This window comes from Pholis gunnellus (genome assembly GCF_910591455.1).
Source record: "Pholis gunnellus genome assembly, chromosome: 11".
NCBI classification, from domain to species: Eukaryota; Metazoa; Chordata; class Actinopteri; order Perciformes; family Pholidae; genus Pholis; species Pholis gunnellus.
The window spans coordinates 4,756,405-4,775,294 of NC_136538.1; the positions used below are offsets into that span (position 1 = coordinate 4,756,405).

At 43.0% G+C, this 18,890-nt stretch overlaps 1 protein-coding gene across 1 annotated transcript; it reads left to right on the forward strand.

Annotated features, from left to right (window-relative positions):
* Positions 1-351: 351 nt before the first annotated feature.
* Positions 352-18,331, forward strand: rhoq (ras homolog family member Q). The gene is made up of 5 exons (XM_079169210.1): positions 352-865; positions 1,179-1,237; positions 10,547-10,711; positions 12,885-12,980; positions 14,565-18,331. Exons 1-5 carry the CDS (start codon positions 724-726, stop codon positions 14,724-14,726), a joined length of 624 nt encoding a protein of 207 aa, XP_079025336.1. The 5' UTR covers positions 352-723; the 3' UTR covers positions 14,727-18,331.
* Positions 18,332-18,890: the final 559 nt, after the last annotated feature.

The window sequence follows — 18,890 nt, forward strand, 5'->3', positions numbered from 1 at the left end:
CTTGCTTTGTTGGGCCTCACTGGTGAACTAAGTTATTATCATTATGGTTATAGTCCAACAGAGCCCTATGGTGTATGTGGTAGTTATACTCATTAGCATCTCCAGGATACTGTTGTATCTCCTGTGGGGTGACGCCCTTCTCATATAAGGACTAATAGAATGTAGGCCAATGTTTGCATATTAGCTTTCTTAAATGTATGATGTAATTCCTCACAGTCCTCGGTCCACACATCCCCACCAGGCGGAGTGTACTTTATCCAGAGCCCCTCGTTTTCAAACCCTAGCTCCGCCTCTCCAGCAAGCGCACCCACCTTGTCCACCAGCGGCAGCAGCACAGTGCGCACAGGCAGCGACAGAGAGAGCACGGGCGTGGGGGGGGCACACTGTGGAGAGAGAGAGAGATAGAGAGAGCGGGGAACGACGGAGCGGCGGCAGCAACGGAGCGGCACCCGCGGTGCTGAGAGAGGGGCGGTTGTAGAGGGGAAAAACCCCGCATTAACACCTCTCAGGACTGAGTGGTTCATTCTGTATGCCGGCCCACTTCACGGTTACTTTTTTGGGGAGGACGCTACAACTGTGACCGGGTGGTGGTGGTGAAAGATGCAGTTCCAGTCCGACTCTGTGCCCCGCGCTGTCCGCCTCCGACGCTGGTGATGCCCGCCGTGCGGGGTCAGGACAACAGTGCGCCGGGGGTCCGTTGGTGATGATGGTAAGGTCGGGACCATGGCTAACGGAACCGGTACCATCATGTTAAAATGCGTCGTGGTGGGAGACGGTGCGGTGGGCAAAACGTGTCTCCTGATGAGCTATGCCAACGACGCCTTTCCAGAAGAGTATGTGCCCACAGTCTTTGATCATTATGCAGGTAGGAATACATCATCTGCTGTGTCTATGGGCGTTTAATAATGACATCACGTCATGTTGATCTGCTAGTCTGTGTGTTTGTGTAGCCTTTAGTCAAATCAAATCTAATAAGAGTGAGTGAATTCCCCGTTTCCTCTGCCACTCTTCCCCCACAACTGCATTGGCCTGCATCTGTTGCTATAATCAAAACCACTTGTTTGCCTCCTTCATAGCAGAGAGGGGTTGGGGGGGACCCCTCCCTCCCTTTCTGCCATCCCCCCATCCTCTCCCCTTCCCTTCCTCCTCTCAACATGCTCTTTGTCATTTCCTCGCAGTGAGTGTCAACGTCGGTGGAAAGCAGTACTTGCTGGGACTGTATGACACAGCTGGTCAGGTACAGTTGATTTTCTCTTCTTCCCTGGCTGGGTGCCAAACATGTCAAGGACACACCGGGACACACACACACACACACACACACACACACACACACACACACACACTCCCTCTATCTCGGTCTCCCCATGCACTCCTGGGACCAATAACTACCCGACGGGCCCACAGGCCCCATATTCAGGCCAGACACTAAGCTGCAACAGGTGACGTTTTTTTTTTTTCCGCATATGGGTTTACTGCCAGAGTGTGGTGTGTGTGTGCCATGGACAGTGATGGCTAGTGACGGGGGGGGGGGGGGTTCAATAGTTCTATTATGTGGAGAACAGGGCTCCTATGTCCAATAGTGATGTCACAGGTTTGTTAAACAGGGCTGCCCTAATGCATGGGCTTTTTCTTCACAATGTGCCATTCAGCGGGCAAGAGTTAAAACTGTACTGAAAAACCAACCCCCCCCACATACACACACACACACACACACACACACACACACACACACACACACACACACACACACACATACAATAATGTTCCCAGTCAGCAGAAGAGCGAGTCTAAACACACAAAAACAGAGGAAGTCATCTTAACACATGACAGACACAGGCTCATTGAGGACACGGTGCGTTATTCGCCACCAGAACCTCCAGACTTAAGTTTTAAGGGCAAAAATGGTCTTTTGGTCTGTGTGATAACGTAAGACCCCTTCCCAATGGACAAGGAAAACCCCCACTAACACCCACTAACATCTGGTTTTTGTCTTCAGTGGTAAAGGTCACAGTCGGCATTCATTCTGGACAAATGACTCTGCGGTAGTCACAAATATCAATCGGTTCCAGCTCCGATCGGCAGATGATGATGGAAACATGACATTATGTAGAAAAACTATACTTTTTTTTTGCCATTTTCCGGTGCGATGGAATGTGACGCGCTTTGAAGTGAATTAAATCGAATTAAATCAGCAGGTATTTGGACAGTTATTAGAATTTATTAACGTGCAAAATGTATTATTAATGTGCTCTCCTCAAAGCCAGCAGACTCCAGTCAGATAACAGTAAGTTTAGCTCGCTGAAAATGTCAAAACACACTTCACTCAAACTCGACAGAAACAAAGTAAAACTCATCAAAACCATCTTTGCTGGTTTTCCACTGTTCCAACAATCACCAACTCCGGTTTGAGAGTTTGAAAGAGAGACTGAATAAGTATCATCTATATATATATATATATAAATAAATAAAAGAAGAAGTAACCAGCATAGCATTTTCGCTGTTTACTAACCCGGCTTCCGGTGAAGTCGATCATGACACACCAGAAAAAGACAACAAACAGAAAGGCAGACTTGTCTACTGGCAATAAGAAAGGAATCACCTACTTTTAGCATGTTTTCCCGTGTCTAAAACCCCACATAGAGACGCTTATTTTTGGTGGAAAAGGGGTATTAGATAATTATTAGGATATAGGATTAATTAATTAGACTAGAGCAAAAATAATGAGTCAAGTTATCAACACAAATTGGTCGGAAACAAATTTGATAATCCATTAATTGTTGAAAAGGTTTGAAGATTAATTGAAAATGAAAAAAATTCTTGGTTGCAGACGTAGATCATTAATACGCATGTTTTAGACGGGACATTAGCCCTAGTATTTCATGTCCATAGCAGAAATCTTAAAGCTGCCCTGTGGAGTTTTTGACCACTAGAAGCGCTATGGAGCAATGTTTGTATCGTGTTCGACGTAAAGGGGCCTGGCAGCAGTCAGACTGGTCTCATCCAGCAGTCGTAGCTATACCTGTGAAAAATAATGTGCCGTAATTCGTAGATATCCCACAAAATGATTCCGGATGTTATCCACATAATGATGAACGAGGAAATATAAAGACCACTTAAGCTAACACAGGGCGGGTGGGACGGGAGGTGGATTGGTGAAACAAACACAGACTGCTGTTCGTTCCCCGCGTGAAACGAGAAGTCAATGGCGATTTATTTGTCTCGTAAACTTGCGTAGTGTAGTTACGCCACTTCTGTGGTTATTCGAACCCAAACGACAATCTTTTCCTCAACCTAACCAAGTAGTTTTGTTGCCTAAACCCAACTGAGTAGTTTCCTGTTAAGACGGAAGTTTATTTTGAAAAGACTGTGTGAACGTACCGAGTGGAAATTGACCCGAGTTGCTGGCTTTCGCAGGAAAATGCACAGAAGATAACTTTTTGGTAAGAAATCCCACAGATCGCCGTGTGAGGATACGTCGCAGCAGTACACATAAGTGCGAGGCCTTCTGGTGAGAAACGCTGAATAAAAACACAAGAACTACAAGACTCCCTTCAGCTATGCTGTAAGACTTGTCAACAGCGACCCGAGGCCTTTAACCCTCCGGTCGACTGAAAACTGTGCACATGTCAAATGTTGAATAGTTAACGCTTTCCTCCGGGCCAGATATAACTGTGTGAATTCAGAACGAGGCACAATCTGCAATCCGATCCATCCATCGGAAAGAACAAAAACGTGCAGCTTGAAAGGTCAACCGAGTCCTCTCTGCTCCGTTCATTCACGAACGCTGAATGCACAACTCCATGAATAGCAAATCACCGCCTCCGTCTTCCCTCCCGAACAGCTACCTGTGGCTGCGTTGTATTTCTGGTCTCGGGGAAAACAGATGGTAGAGGTGTTACAACTCGCTTGCAAGAAAGAGGAACACAACCTTATTGTCTATTTTATTGTTTGATACGGTGTGTGTGTGTGTGTGTGTGTGTGTGTGTGTCGGAGCAGGGTTTCTTTTTAGCTGATTCAGAGTGTCTCTGAAATGGAGAAGTTCTCCCAGATGTCTGCCGTCGCTGCTGCCGGCCACCGAGAGTAGAGTTACTGCTCCTTGAAAACCCCCCCCCCCCCCCCCACACACACACAGCCCCGACTCCGTTGACCTCTCTATGTGGAGCACAAGGCCAGCTGGTAATGTTTATAGCTGCAGCATCTGATCAAAGACCCTGCGCCCCAAAAAGAGAGGGGGAGACAGTGAAAGGAAGACTGAAAAGAGGAAGGGGGGGGGGGGTGGAATTGCCCAGAAACTGGTTAATTCAGTCCTCTCAGTTTCATTTTCCTTTCCCTTTTTTTTTTTTCCAACTTATGACTCTTTCATGTCAAACCCCCCCCCCCCCCCCCCCAACAACTCCACTATCTGGCCTGGGCGACACATGTTCAACTGGCTTCACCCCCCCCCCCCCCCAATAATGATATTCCTGGCTCGGCTGTAGCCCCCACAATTCTTCGCTGTTCCACGAGGGCATCGGCAGCATTGCAGACACAAGCCCCTTAACATGTCAGGGCCGCACAATCCCGCCTGCCGGCTGTGCTCGGTCTGCCGGTGTAATGATACCGCTGCCCTGCCCCGTTGTTGTCTGCGCGCTCGCCACGTCGCGCCCTCCAGCCGCCGCCTATTGAACTATTCCATATGGAAGGTCTGCGGAGTCTGTTTTTTTTTCGCCGAATGTGACGAGGAACAGAGGGGAAAGCTTTTACTTATTCATTCAATCATCCTCCTCTTGCTGCTGCCTCTGCTGCTTGCTGCACTCAAGGAAATCTAGCACCGCTGCCCGGGGAGGAATAGGAGGAAACAGGAAGCGGATGTTAAGTGCCGTGTTCGCCATGGAGACGCTTTAGGTAGAGGGACTGAGGAGTTGGGATGGTATTCGTACCAACGATGCCCCCAGTGACCCCCCAAGCTGTATTTCACTTCACGTCACCCGCTAACCCCCTCCCCCGTTACTGTTTGGTACAGTCCGATGAGTCCTTTTTGACTCAGCAAACCAAAGTGGCCCAGTGACCTCCAGATGTCCCAGAGGGGGTGGGAGGGTGGCAGGTGGGGATGGGGGTGAGGGTTGGACTGGAAAATGGTTTTACGTTAATGGATTTGTCTGACAATGTCAGAAAATACTAGAAAATGTTGTCTAGGTGAAATACCGAATTACCAAGAGTAATTCAAACCTGGCAGGGCAACCCACTTGTCCGCCTTGGGTGTCTCCATTAAAGGGGCACTCCAGCAATTTAGTTTTGCACTTCCATAAAGTCGCCACACTCAAAATTGGCACAGCAAAGGCAGAGATTTCCCGGACTTTTAGTCCCTAGCATGGGTGAAGCTCCGAAAACACCGGATCTTGTGATGCAACCAATAGCAGAATTTCATGCTTGGCAACTGTACATTTATCAAACAGCTCAGCTAGTGTAACAGAAGCTGTATGCTTGTTATTGGAAACGAATCCTATGAGAAAGCAACAATAATGCATATGTTGGGAACTATTTTCAGCTGCGGATTCACACACATTTTGGTCCTCAAATGAGTGTGATCGATTCAAAATGAAATGCAGTGTGTGTGTGTGTGTGTGTGTGTGTGTTTGTGGTAACGAAGGGACACTGAGTGCAACAGCGTGGCTCACTGATGCATTTCTCATAGCTTTTGGACAACAATGGAACTCAATGGCACAGAGGAATACGAGCTCTGGATACATGCACAATACTTGTTAGTTGGATAAAGTCATCATTAGTTTTGGTCTCGTCATTAGAAAACTGTAGTATATTATCAGCCTCATCCGCAAGCAATTTTGTTTGGCTGATATACGCCCTGATGACATCATCAGGGACTTCAGAGTCACAGAAGACATTAGACAGCTGTTTCCACATGCTGAGCACAACAGTTGGAGTAGTATTTCCCATTGTGTGAAATTGATGGCATTTCCCTTTAAATATCTTTCAACATTTTAAGTGATTGTTTTTTTGTCTTAACTAATCAATAAATCATTTCAGCACCACCGACTTTAAAAATATTCTTTCATATCATATTTTCCACCTACAGTAGTATATTAAGTAACATTTTAGGGGAAATGATTTACATGAAAAGAGATTCATAATTCCCTCAAATGATTCATAAAGAGGTCTTAATTTATGTCGTGCCGTGCACAGTTTGTGTGCCACTGCCATTAAATGTTTGAAAGGAGCATGGCAGGATGTGCTCCCACCGCACAGGCATGAATAGACAGAGTGCATCAGTGCTCAAGCTGTGATTAATGATCATTAATCACCATTAAAAAGGACAGTAAAATAAAAACGAGCATAAATAGCTTCTTTTTTTTTATCCCGGAGGTTAAATCCAGCTCCGCGAAATGTGCAGATTTGCAGATCAGAGGCGAACTTCGTGAATAGCAACGTCTTGTGTCTGAGCTTGCGTTCCCATCCGGCAGCCATGTGGGAGCAGGCGTCTCCGACTCTGGTTTACGGAGCCCCGAGGAGACAGATAGGCGCAGGAAAAGGAGAAAGAGACGAGAGAGAGCGGTGGGAGGAGGGAATGACTCACTGATATCATTGCACCCATGTGTCACTGAGTCAACAGAGCGCAGTCACACGGCGGCCTGAATGAAGACGCAGCCATGGTGGAGATGGATGGAGAGAAGTTAGCGTTTAATAGAGAAGCCCCTCTTGTATTCTTTCTTTCATTCCTTCCTTTCCTCCCATCATATCTGTTGCACCACCTTGGAAAGACTGCCGTGCAATGTCTCACTGATGCACTCATAAACCGTACTAATGTAACTAACATGTCAGACATGTACGTCTGTTGGAAACTTTCACAGCCGCCTGAGTGTAAACATTTCTGGACCGAGCGCAGATCAAATACAAGATTGAGCGCCTGGAGCTACGTGGGAGTACACAGTCCTGTCTGTGTCTCCTTATATACACTCTTGAGTGGCTAGCGGGCACACTGTCTTTGGTAGTGTGTCGGGGGTGTGCTGAGAAATGTGCGGAGATGGGTCTCAGAGAAGCTCCGGGCCCGTTTACAGTAAACTACTGAGTGGCTTACATCTGTGTTCCTTTATGTCTGCGGCTCACCGGGGGATCGGAGGGTTCACACACACACACACACACACACACACACACACACACACACACACACACACACACACACACACACACACACAGAGAGAGACTTCTTGATCCCATGTGACGGATATAGTGTATCTTTGGGGACGGATGACGGCACATAATGTATGAATGCAAAAACATACGTGCTTTTACATTTTCTCCCCAAGAGGGTAAAAGGAGCTGCATAACATTAGTGTCTAGGTTTGTCTCAATATAAATATGTTGACTGTTACAGATTTTGCTCTACCGTTTATACCAACGTACAACCCCTTCGATATTTCCGGTTGTATTAGACCACTGTAGGAAATATTTTAAAGTCTTTAAAGCAGGGTCCCCAAACTTTTTCCTGTGAGGGCCACATCACTGAACATATCGTTTGACCTAGGGCCGCACGATTATGGGGGGGGGGGGGGGGGGGGTGCTACGTGCGTGCTACTCGCAGGTGAGCGACTGTTGCATCGTGCGCGCGGATCGGGGCGGAACACCGCTGTGCGCGATACAGAGAGCAGGGGAATTAAAAACGCGCGACCATGTAGTGACAGACATGACATGCCGGCGTGTAAATAAATTAAGCACAAGTACTCGTCCTTCAAGCTCTCGTCTCTCGGCTCTTCTACTTCTTCTACTCTTCTACTCCTACAGGGTGCGCGCATGACAGCTCTCATCTTGTTCGCCCCCTGGTGGTTGGCTGATTCAGGAAGCGTTTGATTTGATATGTAGCAGAGCACGTATTTTAAACGTCAATATCGCAGACGATCATGCTCATTTAATCGTGGCAGCCAAAATCGTGATCGAGATTAAAATTCGATTAATTGTGCAGCCTGAAAAAAAATCATAATGCGTCTCTGGTATTGTTCAGGGGGCCGGACCAAATGTGGAGGCGGGCCGTGTCCGGCCCGCGGGCCGTAGTTTGGGGACCACTGCTTTAAAGTATTGTTGTATCAACGTGATATATCTTTCAGGTATTTCATTGGCGTGATTAGCACCAAACATACTCTCCTATCTAGTTATTTCATCTAGAAAAATTCTAAAATGATCGTCAAAGTTCTTTCTTGACCTCGGAAGCGGTTGTCTGACTAAAAATGTGATTAGAAAGAGAGTACAGCCATGCTAGCAGCTCTGTGAGGCAAAGCACTGCTTTGAGCTAAGTGCTAATGTTAGCACGCTAACATGCTCGCAATAGCATTGCTAACACGCAGATGGTCGACATGTATGTTCAAAATCTCAGTGTAGCATGTGAGCGTGCTAACATTTCATAATTAGCGCAATGTACAGCTGAGGCTGTGGGGAACAACATTAGTTTTGCAGGTATTAGATCATAAAGCAAAGTATCAGACAAATTCAAATGTTGACCTGATGATGGCGCTAGTGGAAAAGTAACGGGATCACCAAAGTTATAACAATTCATCCCAAAGGGGAACGATAAGGATTATAAATGTCTGTGTTAAATGTCGTGGCAATATATCCAATAGTTGTCGAGACATTACGCTAAAGATCAAAAATGTTTTAGCCACACTGCTAGCATTGGCAAAAATGTTTCAATTTAATTTTCAGATAATAATCTATATCAGGATATACATAAGATCTAGATTTAGATTAATCAGAATGTCAATATATATATTTAAATATATATAAAGTACATTTTCTGGAAAAATCTATTTTCTAATAATGGATAATTAATGGATATAACAAGATAAGAATGTCTGTTTTGGTCTAACCCAGTGAATAAATGCCTTCAACACATCGCAAAAATCACGTAGAAATCCAATATTTCCACAAAGCGGTCCTGCTCATTCATTAGTGCAACACAGCCACCATATTAAAAGGGTTAGACACCACAACGGTATGACAAAATCTGTGAGAGTTGACAAATGTATTCATACATATTATGTCATACTGCCAAATGTGATGCGCATCACGCTGCCCGTGTCTCAGTGAACTGAATACATATCTAGGTCTTTATGTTGTTCTTTCACCATATTTCAAAGTCAGACTTGTCACATGGTGTTTGCGAATCATCCTTATCCTTTGCCTCAGCCTGCATGGAGCACCAGATGGTTTGCATTCTTAACTGATTCACCACATAAGGGAATTCAGATAGTGTCAGGTAAGCTGTCGGTCACACTTAAGCTACTCAAATGACTGACTGTCAAAACACTGAATCATCTCATGTGATGGTTCCCAACCTGCTGGCACTTGAAGAAGTTCACAAGGATGATTTAAAATTCCTGCATGTGCCGAGCTGTGAAACACTCTACTCATTTGGAAGTAAGAGGATGAGCAACTCATACATTTTTGACTCGCATCCACTTGACCCACTCCAGTGGAGCGCAGTATCTCCAGTATAAGCACGGGCCTGAAGATTTGTACGCCGCTTTCATCATCTACTCCGATCAAATATAAAGTCAGTATATCCTGAATTCATTACACGGGCAACAAAAGATGACACACTCTGCCTGGCTGTTCTACTGCTGTTTGGAGAATCCTGAGCTCCTTTGCATAACCATTCCCCTCAATGCGCTTGTGTGAGAAATAATTGTTTCTGGGGTTATAGCAGTGTGATCGTCTTGGACTGTTTAGCATGTGTTTGGCAGAGAATGGGACTCACTGAAGGCATCAGAATGAAAGGCTGTCATTCCAGCACTTTGTCGCCCTGTTACAACCGTCTGGCAAAATGGGATCCAATTTGCTTTGATTTCAGGGATGTGGGCAATAAAGTTCCCCAGACAAGAGAGAGAGAGAGAGAGAGAGAGAGAGAGATTGATTCACTTGGTCCTATTTGGTCTGGTTGAGTCATATCGAATTACTGGAGATCCATTGATCGCCCTCGTCTTCAAGCTAGTAGGCAGACAAGCATCCAGATTTGTGCCATTAGAAGAAGAAGTCGGAAGGGTCGTGAATATTCATATGTGTGTGCAAGTCGGACACTCTGTCAAGAGGGTTTATCTTCATTTAGGACAAGAGGGCGCTTGCTCAGACGCACAAAGAGCAGTGTGTGAATGAGCCGTTCGCGCCGCACAAATATGGGAGATGGCAATGTGTCTGGTTTTCGGTGTCCTGTGGCGATGCCTTGTGCAAAAGGACAGAAAGTAATCCGTTAGCATTTCTGTCAGCTCTCGCATGAAGGTCATCCTCTTCAGTCTTTCCTCTTCATAGCGCAATTCCAAAGTACAGTTCTTCAGGCGTACACTTCCTGTCATAATATTCCACATCATTCCCATAAAACAGCCAAGGAGATAGCTGAGCACATGAGTAAAAGTCTGTCTGTGTTCAGAGCTCATTTTTCACCTGCTTTAATAATTCATGAGCAGTAATTTTCAGAAGTTGAGAAACGGAAATGAATCACGTCTGCTCACCTATCCGTCCTCCCCTGACCCCGAATGGTAACTATTCCTGTCCCGTCCTCTTCCAGGAGGACTACGACCGCCTGAGGCCGCTGTCCTACCCGATGACCGATGTCTTCCTTATCTGCTTCTCGGTGGTAAACCCTGCCAGTTTCCAGAACGTGCGCGAGGAATGGGTGCCTGAGTTGCAGGAGTATGCACCCAGTGTCCCCTACTTGCTCATTGGCACTCAGGTGAGTTCGGAATACACCATTACTTCATGCTCAGCTTCAAGTTACTGCTTGTATGTGATTTTGTACTCATGTATTTGCTTGGATACAATATCACATCTCTACCTACCCCGTATCAAAATGATATGACAAACTGTCAAGTTTTAGGACCGATTGTAAAAGAAAAGAATTAGACTACTTTGGCGTTTTGCTGTTGTTACTGTTAAGGATCAGACAAGCTCACTTGTCAGCTACAATGTGAATTTAACCTCAAGAGGCCACTGAGGCCCTCAGAGCAATTTATTAAATTCAGAGACAAATATGCACCATGGTTGTGTTGCCATGGGCATGTTTCCAAATCCTGAAGGAGGTTTGCATAATGCACAGAAGACATAGAGAATCACAAAACCTCACAAGAGAAGTTCTGACTGTATAGCCCGCAGTCAGATCTTCTTTTTTTTCAAGCAAAAATGCTAAACTACTGCTGTAACTAGCTTTTCAAATGGGAGGATGTGGTGCTTTTCTTTGTCATGTATTGTTATAAATGGAATGTCTTTGGGTTTTGGACTGTTGGGCAGACAAAACAAGACATTTGAAAATGTCCCCTTGAGCTCTGGCAAAATGTAATTGGCCTTTCTCACCGTTTTCACAAAATACAGAGACAGATTGAGCCAACAATCACACCACCATACATTACAATTACACCTAATTACAATGTTGTAGTGTTACAATTTAAACCTGAGCCATGGCAAAGAAGAGTTAATTTATTCAGTCAAGCCAGAGACCTGGCTGGGGTCCTCAGGCTGAGCTGGCTCATACAGGTTTGAAAGGTATGTGGCTTGGTACAAGAGTCCTCATTGCCTTAAAGGTAATCGTTAAATCACAAATGTTTTAACCAGCAATTTAATTATGCAAAGCTACAAAAGCTGGGCTTATGTCTTGTGATCTTCAATCAAAGCATCACTCAACTCATGAACATTTTAAGAGATGACACCAATCCTAAAAAATGGATTATTTCTTAAGCCTTAAAACCCACTGCCAATACCATATGTCCAAAAAATGAGTGCTCACTTGTGGGTGGTTTTTGGTCTCTGTTCCCTGGCAACCAAATGCCAGTGCAGCCAAGGCCCAGCGGTGGTGAGGAGGACGGAGTGGGTGTCTGATTTATCGTGTGTCAGCTGATGTTTACTGCCCTTTTATCAGTTCCCGTAATAACTCGCTCGCTGCTTTTCGGCTGGATGCTGATATGTACGCACGAACAGTGAGCCACGCTGCCACAAATCACACCAGTAGAGAAAAGGGTTGATGAAGGTCGCTCGCAGTGAGATTGTGCAGGTGGATGCATTTATCATTAGCTGCTTATTACTGAGATAGGGATGAGTTGTGTGTGCTGAGCATTGCAATGAATGAAAGAAGAGTGAGGAACCTTGTGGTTTGCTGTGAAATCGCTTTGCACAAGAGCAGGAAGTGTGGGCCAACATGGCTTTGTTTCAAAATGAAAAGTCAGTTATACAGTTCAGCTCTCGTGGCTATGCTTAGTGCGGAGAAAAGTGCTGTAATGCCCGATTTGATGTTGTGAAATCAGGCGTTGATGAGAAACTATTAACAAAGTATTCAACTGATATCCATATTATAAACAGACAGCATCCTCAGGTTATGAAAAGTAAAGCCAATGCGAAAGAGCCAACATCTTGCATTCTTTCTAAAGGCCAGCAGGGGGTGACTCCTCTGCTTGCAAATAAAAGTCAGATTGTAGAAATTATGAGAAAATGATCCTACATCTAGTTCTAGTCCTCTTCAATACTGCATGACACTATTTAGTATTGTGGTCCCATTGAGAGAAAAATAGACAATAAAGCAGGGTTTGCTTTAGAGCGGGGCTATCTTGTTATTTACAGGTATTTTCGTTTTCAGTTCATTAAAAGATAATTGTAACGTTTTGGTCGCCTTAAAATGTCTTATTCAGCATTCGGTTGTATTTAGTTCCACCCTCTTGTGTCACTTCTGGTTGCCAAAAACCAAGATGGTGACGGACAAAAACCAAGATGGCGACAGGCAAAATGCTGAACTCGATGCTTCAAAACGGCAGTCTACAAACAAATGGGGGACGTCATGGTGACTACGTCCACTTGTTATGTACAGGCTATGATTATAACGGTGACTTAGCTCAGAAGAAATGTTCCGTTATCTCTTTCAGATTGACCTTCGTGATGACCCCAAGACCATTGCCAAACTGAATGACATGAAGGAGAAGCCCATACCCACTGAGCAAGGACAGAAACTAGCAAAAGAGGTTTGTATGTTTGTCCTATACCGAAAAAGACAAGTAATAAGTAGCTGGCAAAAGAGACTAGAATCTTACATTTTCACTTTCAGTGCTGTAGGAGTCAGCTGTCAGGTCCAGTTAGGTTCCTGTGTGATGATTTGACCCACGAATGTCTCTGTAGGAATGCTATTTCCTCAGTGAAATGCCTGTATTTAGACCTCATGTACATTCCTTGCCTCGAAGGGAATCGAGGAATACATTCTGGGTCAACGTGAACGTCCAGAGGAGAGCCAGGCTGTAGGACGTAGATACCAAATGTGGTCTGTGATTAATCGCTCCTGTCAGGCAGAAACAGAGAATACAAGTCAAACGTTAAAAAATGACAATCTAGACTTATATAAAGTCGATTCTTTTGGCATCATGAAATGGGATTGCAGCATTTGACCTTTGACGTTACTATTACCTACTACTCTATGTTGGAGTTGTAGATGACCTATTCAAATCCATGTCAAGATTAGAAATGCTTTAGAAACAATGCTCCAAATGGATAGAACCGTTTTTATACATTTCCTAGATACGACAGATCATGAATAGCGACTATCCCCAGTTTTAGCCTCTCGTGTAAAAGCATCAACTTTTATGAAACATGAATTCCTGGTAATCTTTAAAAAACAAGTTTCTTTAACAACACTTACTGATGGTATTTTTCAGAACCCTCAAACACAGTTCCAACAATTTGGATAAAAGAATAGATTCGCTGTAGAATACAAATGATTTTTGTAAAGGATAGCTCGAGCCAGTTAGCTTAACTTAGCGTAGCATAAAGGCTCGTAAACAGGGGAAACAACTATCCTGGCGAAGTCATTGCTCCTGGCCAAGAAATAGTTTGCACTCTTTATGCAGGGAGACTGATGATTATTGTTGTATGAGGAGTTTTTCCATTCACTCCAGACATGAGCCATAATGGAGCATATCAATACAGAAATGCTACATGGTTGTGACAAACATGAGATCATGTAAAATTGCCATCACGCTTATGCATGCATGTCTGAGAGGGGCTTTATGCATACATAAGGTCATTTCTTAATGGCTGCAGATACCAAGAAGCATTTTAGGTACAACATTAACAACGGCTAGGCTGCTAAATAGAATATATTGGCAAGTAATCTATAGCTCACTAATTAACACATATATACACGTATATCGTTTGTTTAATCCGTGTCAAGTGTAAAAATGTTTGGTCCCTATTTTACAGGGGGTTATGTGAAATAGTCTGGCTTATATAACCCCAACAAATCAATGTTATTACACTTAAGCAAACAAGATATAACATGTTAATGACTGGGCTTCACAGGTGCTGTTAGAAGGATTCTGTTAACTACAGAAGAAGGCTAGCTGTTTCCCCCTATTTCCAGTCTTTATGCTAAGCTAAGCTAACCAGCTGCCAGCTTTAGCTTCCTATTTACTGTACAAAGGTGAGATGTTGTCATACAACTTGGGCAGGAAAGACAATATGTTCCTTTACATGTACCTATAATAACTGCTGGTTGACCAGGTTATTGTACTGGAATTTCTAGACTGATGGTCCGTCCTTTCTTTTCTACTCATCAGATCGGCGCATGTTGCTATGTGGAGTGTTCAGCTTTGACGCAGAAGGGCCTGAAGACGGTGTTTGACGAGGCCATCATCGCAATCCTGACTCCCAAGAAAAAGAAGGGAGCTCTGAAGAGAAGACTGGGACCCCGCTGCATCAACTGCTGTCTGATCACGTGAAACATAAACCCGGAGATCATTCGGCAACCAACCATAAACCAAACCTTGACTGGAGGCAAAAGACAGACAAGAGAAAAATGCACAGACAGCGGAGTGAGACTAAAGACTGAAAAGGACAAAACAAGAGCTACTTTTAAGCTGCAAGGCTCTTAAAAGGCCATAACTCTCTTCTGCTGTCCAACACAGGTTGAGGATGCAGTTTACAACCAAAGGAGCACAAAACCCAAGTCAGTCTCTTCTTCTAAAAGACTTTTTGCCTCTAAAGTACCTTCTTTTATAACCATTTTTAATCATTTTTTTCCTGTAAAAACATTGTTGTAAGCTGTCATGCGGAAAAAAACACAAAATGACATTTCAGTTTTAAGAAAAATGCTACATTTTTAGTTCATATTATGTGTTTTGGTTTTGAGAGCTAGATTATTGATTTGTGCATTTCTCTATATAAGAGCAGATCGGAGAAAGTCTGCAGCTGATAAATAATGAGAGGCTTACTTAAGTGACACTGTGACAATAGCCAGGATACATTTCTGGCCATAGAGCGCTGCAGGGATAACGTATTTTTGTTAGCTAACAAAAAGCCAACGGGATTTTTCCATTGGATTTTGGATTATTGCAAAAAATAAGCTCTGTGGCAAACAAAGGTTTATAACAAAGCTAAAGCCGGACAGGTGGTTGACTTGAAGTCTCATTCAGCCACTTGTTAGCGACCGGCTTTTATAAGAAACGTAAACGCTTTAGTGGGATATTTACTGATGTATTGTAGATCGTAGAACAAAACGTTAACCACAGACCTTATTCCAGGGATCTAATCAAAGACCCATTCAAAAAAAGCATTGACTTCGAGACAAGGGAACCGGAAGTACGAAAATGCCGACTCATTTACGGGTTTTAGGACTCATTCCTGCAGCGCTCTATAAGGGCCCAGTTCCCTCCGGCAATTTTAAGATTTGTGCTACCGAGAGTCTGTTGGCCCACAAAGTCTGCCAATTGAGGACCTGCAAATGAAACCACACAAGGTTTATTGCATTGTGTGGGGGATAACACAAGTCGACAGTGAGGGTAATGCTGTTCAGAGAACACATTTTGGACCTAGAACTGTACGATTTAAAAGTTTTAGAGTCTTGTTTTTGCCTTATGAAAACCCTAATTTATGGTGTGGCATGCAAAAACATACTGTAAGTTAGGGGCTGAGGTCTTCATCAGGAAGAGATCTATTATCCATTTTCAAAATATTAATTATCCAGAATTTATCATTCTATATCTCTAAAATAGAGATGATCTAGTATGTGCAAATATTATTTTATCAGCCGATTACTCTTTTTGTTTTAATTGTTGCTACCCTGCAATAATGCTCTATCCTTTTATCACCTTCAAGAAGGTTTAGAAGTTGAGGAATCTAATTTTAGAAATGAAACTCTGATTCAAATTCAATGTCCAAAGAATCAAATGCACACTTTCATCAAAATCCGATGGTGACCCAATACTGTAATGCACAACATGAAGCACAGTCGGCGCCACGCCATTTACCGACACACCAAAGCCTCTGCTTTTGCACACAGTCCCTCTCCCAGAAAAGGCTGATTGAAGCACAGAAGATACACACACTGTTCCATCAGGCACAAGTATTAGCACAGCACACTATCTTACCACGCACAATCATTGTCTCTAAAACACTTGCAGGTATCAGCTTTTCAGGAAATACAGAAAAGAAACGGATTCAAACAGTTTTGAAAGACGGGGTTGCAGCAGCTGTTCGTATGTACAAACTTTACCTAGTTTTAATGAAAGTGATTTACACATCACCTAACACCACACAAACTAGTTCTTACTTTGAGATAAGTTGCTAATAACCATTTACACCCAGTAACTGTCAGGCGTAGCTGTTGTGTAACGTTAGCTTGCAAAGTTTCGAATGACGAGTAAAAGAGGTAATAATGGAGCATGGTCGAAACAACTAACCTGCCACTTTAAAAACTCTGATTAAAAATGATATTAAGTGTCCATTAAAAAGTCTATTTGACCATAACAACCCGATATAACTTGAATTACAACACATTATGCCAACAACATTAGACCAAATTACTAGCTAACGTGAAATAAATGTGGCTAGGTTAGCATAATCTGATATTTCCCACTCATTCTGGATTGTATGAATACTACTAATTCTGATGTTTCTCTCTCTTTTGGCATCAATCAATAAAACAAAGTCATAGCTACATTTACAGACAATCAGCACATAGGTTTATTTATCACTAGGCCACCTAAAACTATTATTTTTTGGCAGTTATTTTAGAGCTGATACCACAATGACTTTGCAAATCCCCCCCCCGCCCGTGGATAATGAAAAAAAAGGTATCTATCGACTTGTCCATCTAAGATATTTCTTAGGTTTTAATGATGCAACCTAATCATACATTTCAAACTAGCTTTACTGAGAACGTTTAAAGGACTTTATACACAAACAAAAGAGATGGATATACGAATAACTGGTGCAACGCTGTCTGTTGAAGTCCATCCTTCAAATAATAATTACCCAATTCAAAGTTATCAGTTATAAGGTAGATAGATAGAAACAACATTAGTTTGACCACCGGCCCATGTACCAATCCCATATTTTAAGCAACACTGTTGAAATAGAATTCATTGATCCTTATCATGAGCTCACAATCTACACCATTTCAAATATAAATTGAGGTAATATCTGAAGTGAAATTTAGAGAACAGCTTAAATATCCACGAGCTCCCAAAACAACTGTATGCAACAAAGGTTTCAAGCCTACACGTCTATAATAATTGAGGTTGTGACCGAACTTTTCTTGCAAGCTCTTCTTATTGTGATGCATTCGTTTTGGGCTTTTTCTAACTTTTTTTTTGTTTGTTGAAAAAGATATTAATCAAAGGTGCCAACTCTTGCTAAATGACTTGCGTTAATATTGTGTTATGAGTCAGATTATGCTGATTGATTAAAGCTTTAATGTACATGTGAATGGTGCTCCTCCTCTCTATCCCCGCCTGCGTTGTTACAACTTGTCTTTTTGAGCAGCAGAGTGTACTGCGGGGGTGAACAGCCTTCTCACTCGGACAGTGTTCGCTTGCTTACGTTGTGTGAAGGTCCCCCCCCCTCAGGATCCAGGACCTAAGTGCCGCAGCCGCCAATGCATTCTTCCCGTTGATGCTTCTCTCTTCTAAATAAATGTGTTTACTGTGTTAACAAGCCGGCTTTGAAAGGTTTAACTTGGACGGCGTCAAATGTGCTGTGTGGAACGCATTTGTGAGATTAACTTCTGCAGTGTTTATCCCTGGAACTAAGTGAATACATGCTCATTATGGGTCAGACATCAGTGGGTTGACTTGATAAGCAGGTCAACTCTGAGGCGAATGAATACACACAAATGCTTTATGTTCATCTATGTATGCTTTGTTTAGAAAGGTTCCCGGTTCTTGTCAACCTCTTGAAGTTGGTGACGTTTCATCAATTTACTCTTGATGCCACTGCTCAGTCTATAAAACGGTGAGTCGTGTTGATCTCTGAAGCGCGAGCGCCACTTGCTGGCTACTTTTAGAATGTCCGTCACAATTATGCTTATTACATTATTATTATTATTATATTACAGGGCACTTTGCTTTTTTATTTGTTCAAGGTTAGTTATGACTCCATACCGGAGACATAAAAGAATAACAAAATGTAAGACACATTCAATTATCTAACGTGCATTAGGGATGGAGAATGTCATGAAATCTGGTTTTGATCCAAAAGCAAGTAATACCAGGGCGAGAATTACCCATACCAATACTTTTATTACTACAGGCAGGTAATGTACAATTGTGTATGGAAGAGCTGCGTGGCATAATTCATAAAGTCTAAAAAATCATTAATAAGCAGCTTCTAAATGGGTTTTCAGTACCACTGAACAATTTTGACAAACATGAAGTTGTTTTCATTTGACTATTCTTATGAATGTTACGTAATTAGATGCATGTTGAAATACATGATTATGTTGTTGTAAAATGTATACAAGAAGACAATAAGAAAGCAAATTCTGGAAAAAAAATGACTTTGAATCAAGAAAACAAAAGAAAGGTAAAATAAAATAATAATAAAAAACGTAACCGCTAAAGTAAGACCACAGCCATCCCCAAAAGGAGACAGGAAACAGCATTTCC

Excerpts from the sequence above, each read along its gene's own strand:
- rhoq (XM_079169210.1), top strand. The coding sequence starts at position 724 with ATGGCTAACGGAACCGGTACCATCATGTTAAAATGCGTCGTGGTGGGA. Across the intron at positions 866-1,178 it reads AGTCTTTGATCATTATGCAG|TGAGTGTCAACGTCGGTGGA; the intron begins GTAGGAATACAT and ends ATTTCCTCGCAG. Across the intron at positions 12,981-14,564 it reads GACAGAAACTAGCAAAAGAG|ATCGGCGCATGTTGCTATGT; the intron begins GTTTGTATGTTT and ends TCTACTCATCAG.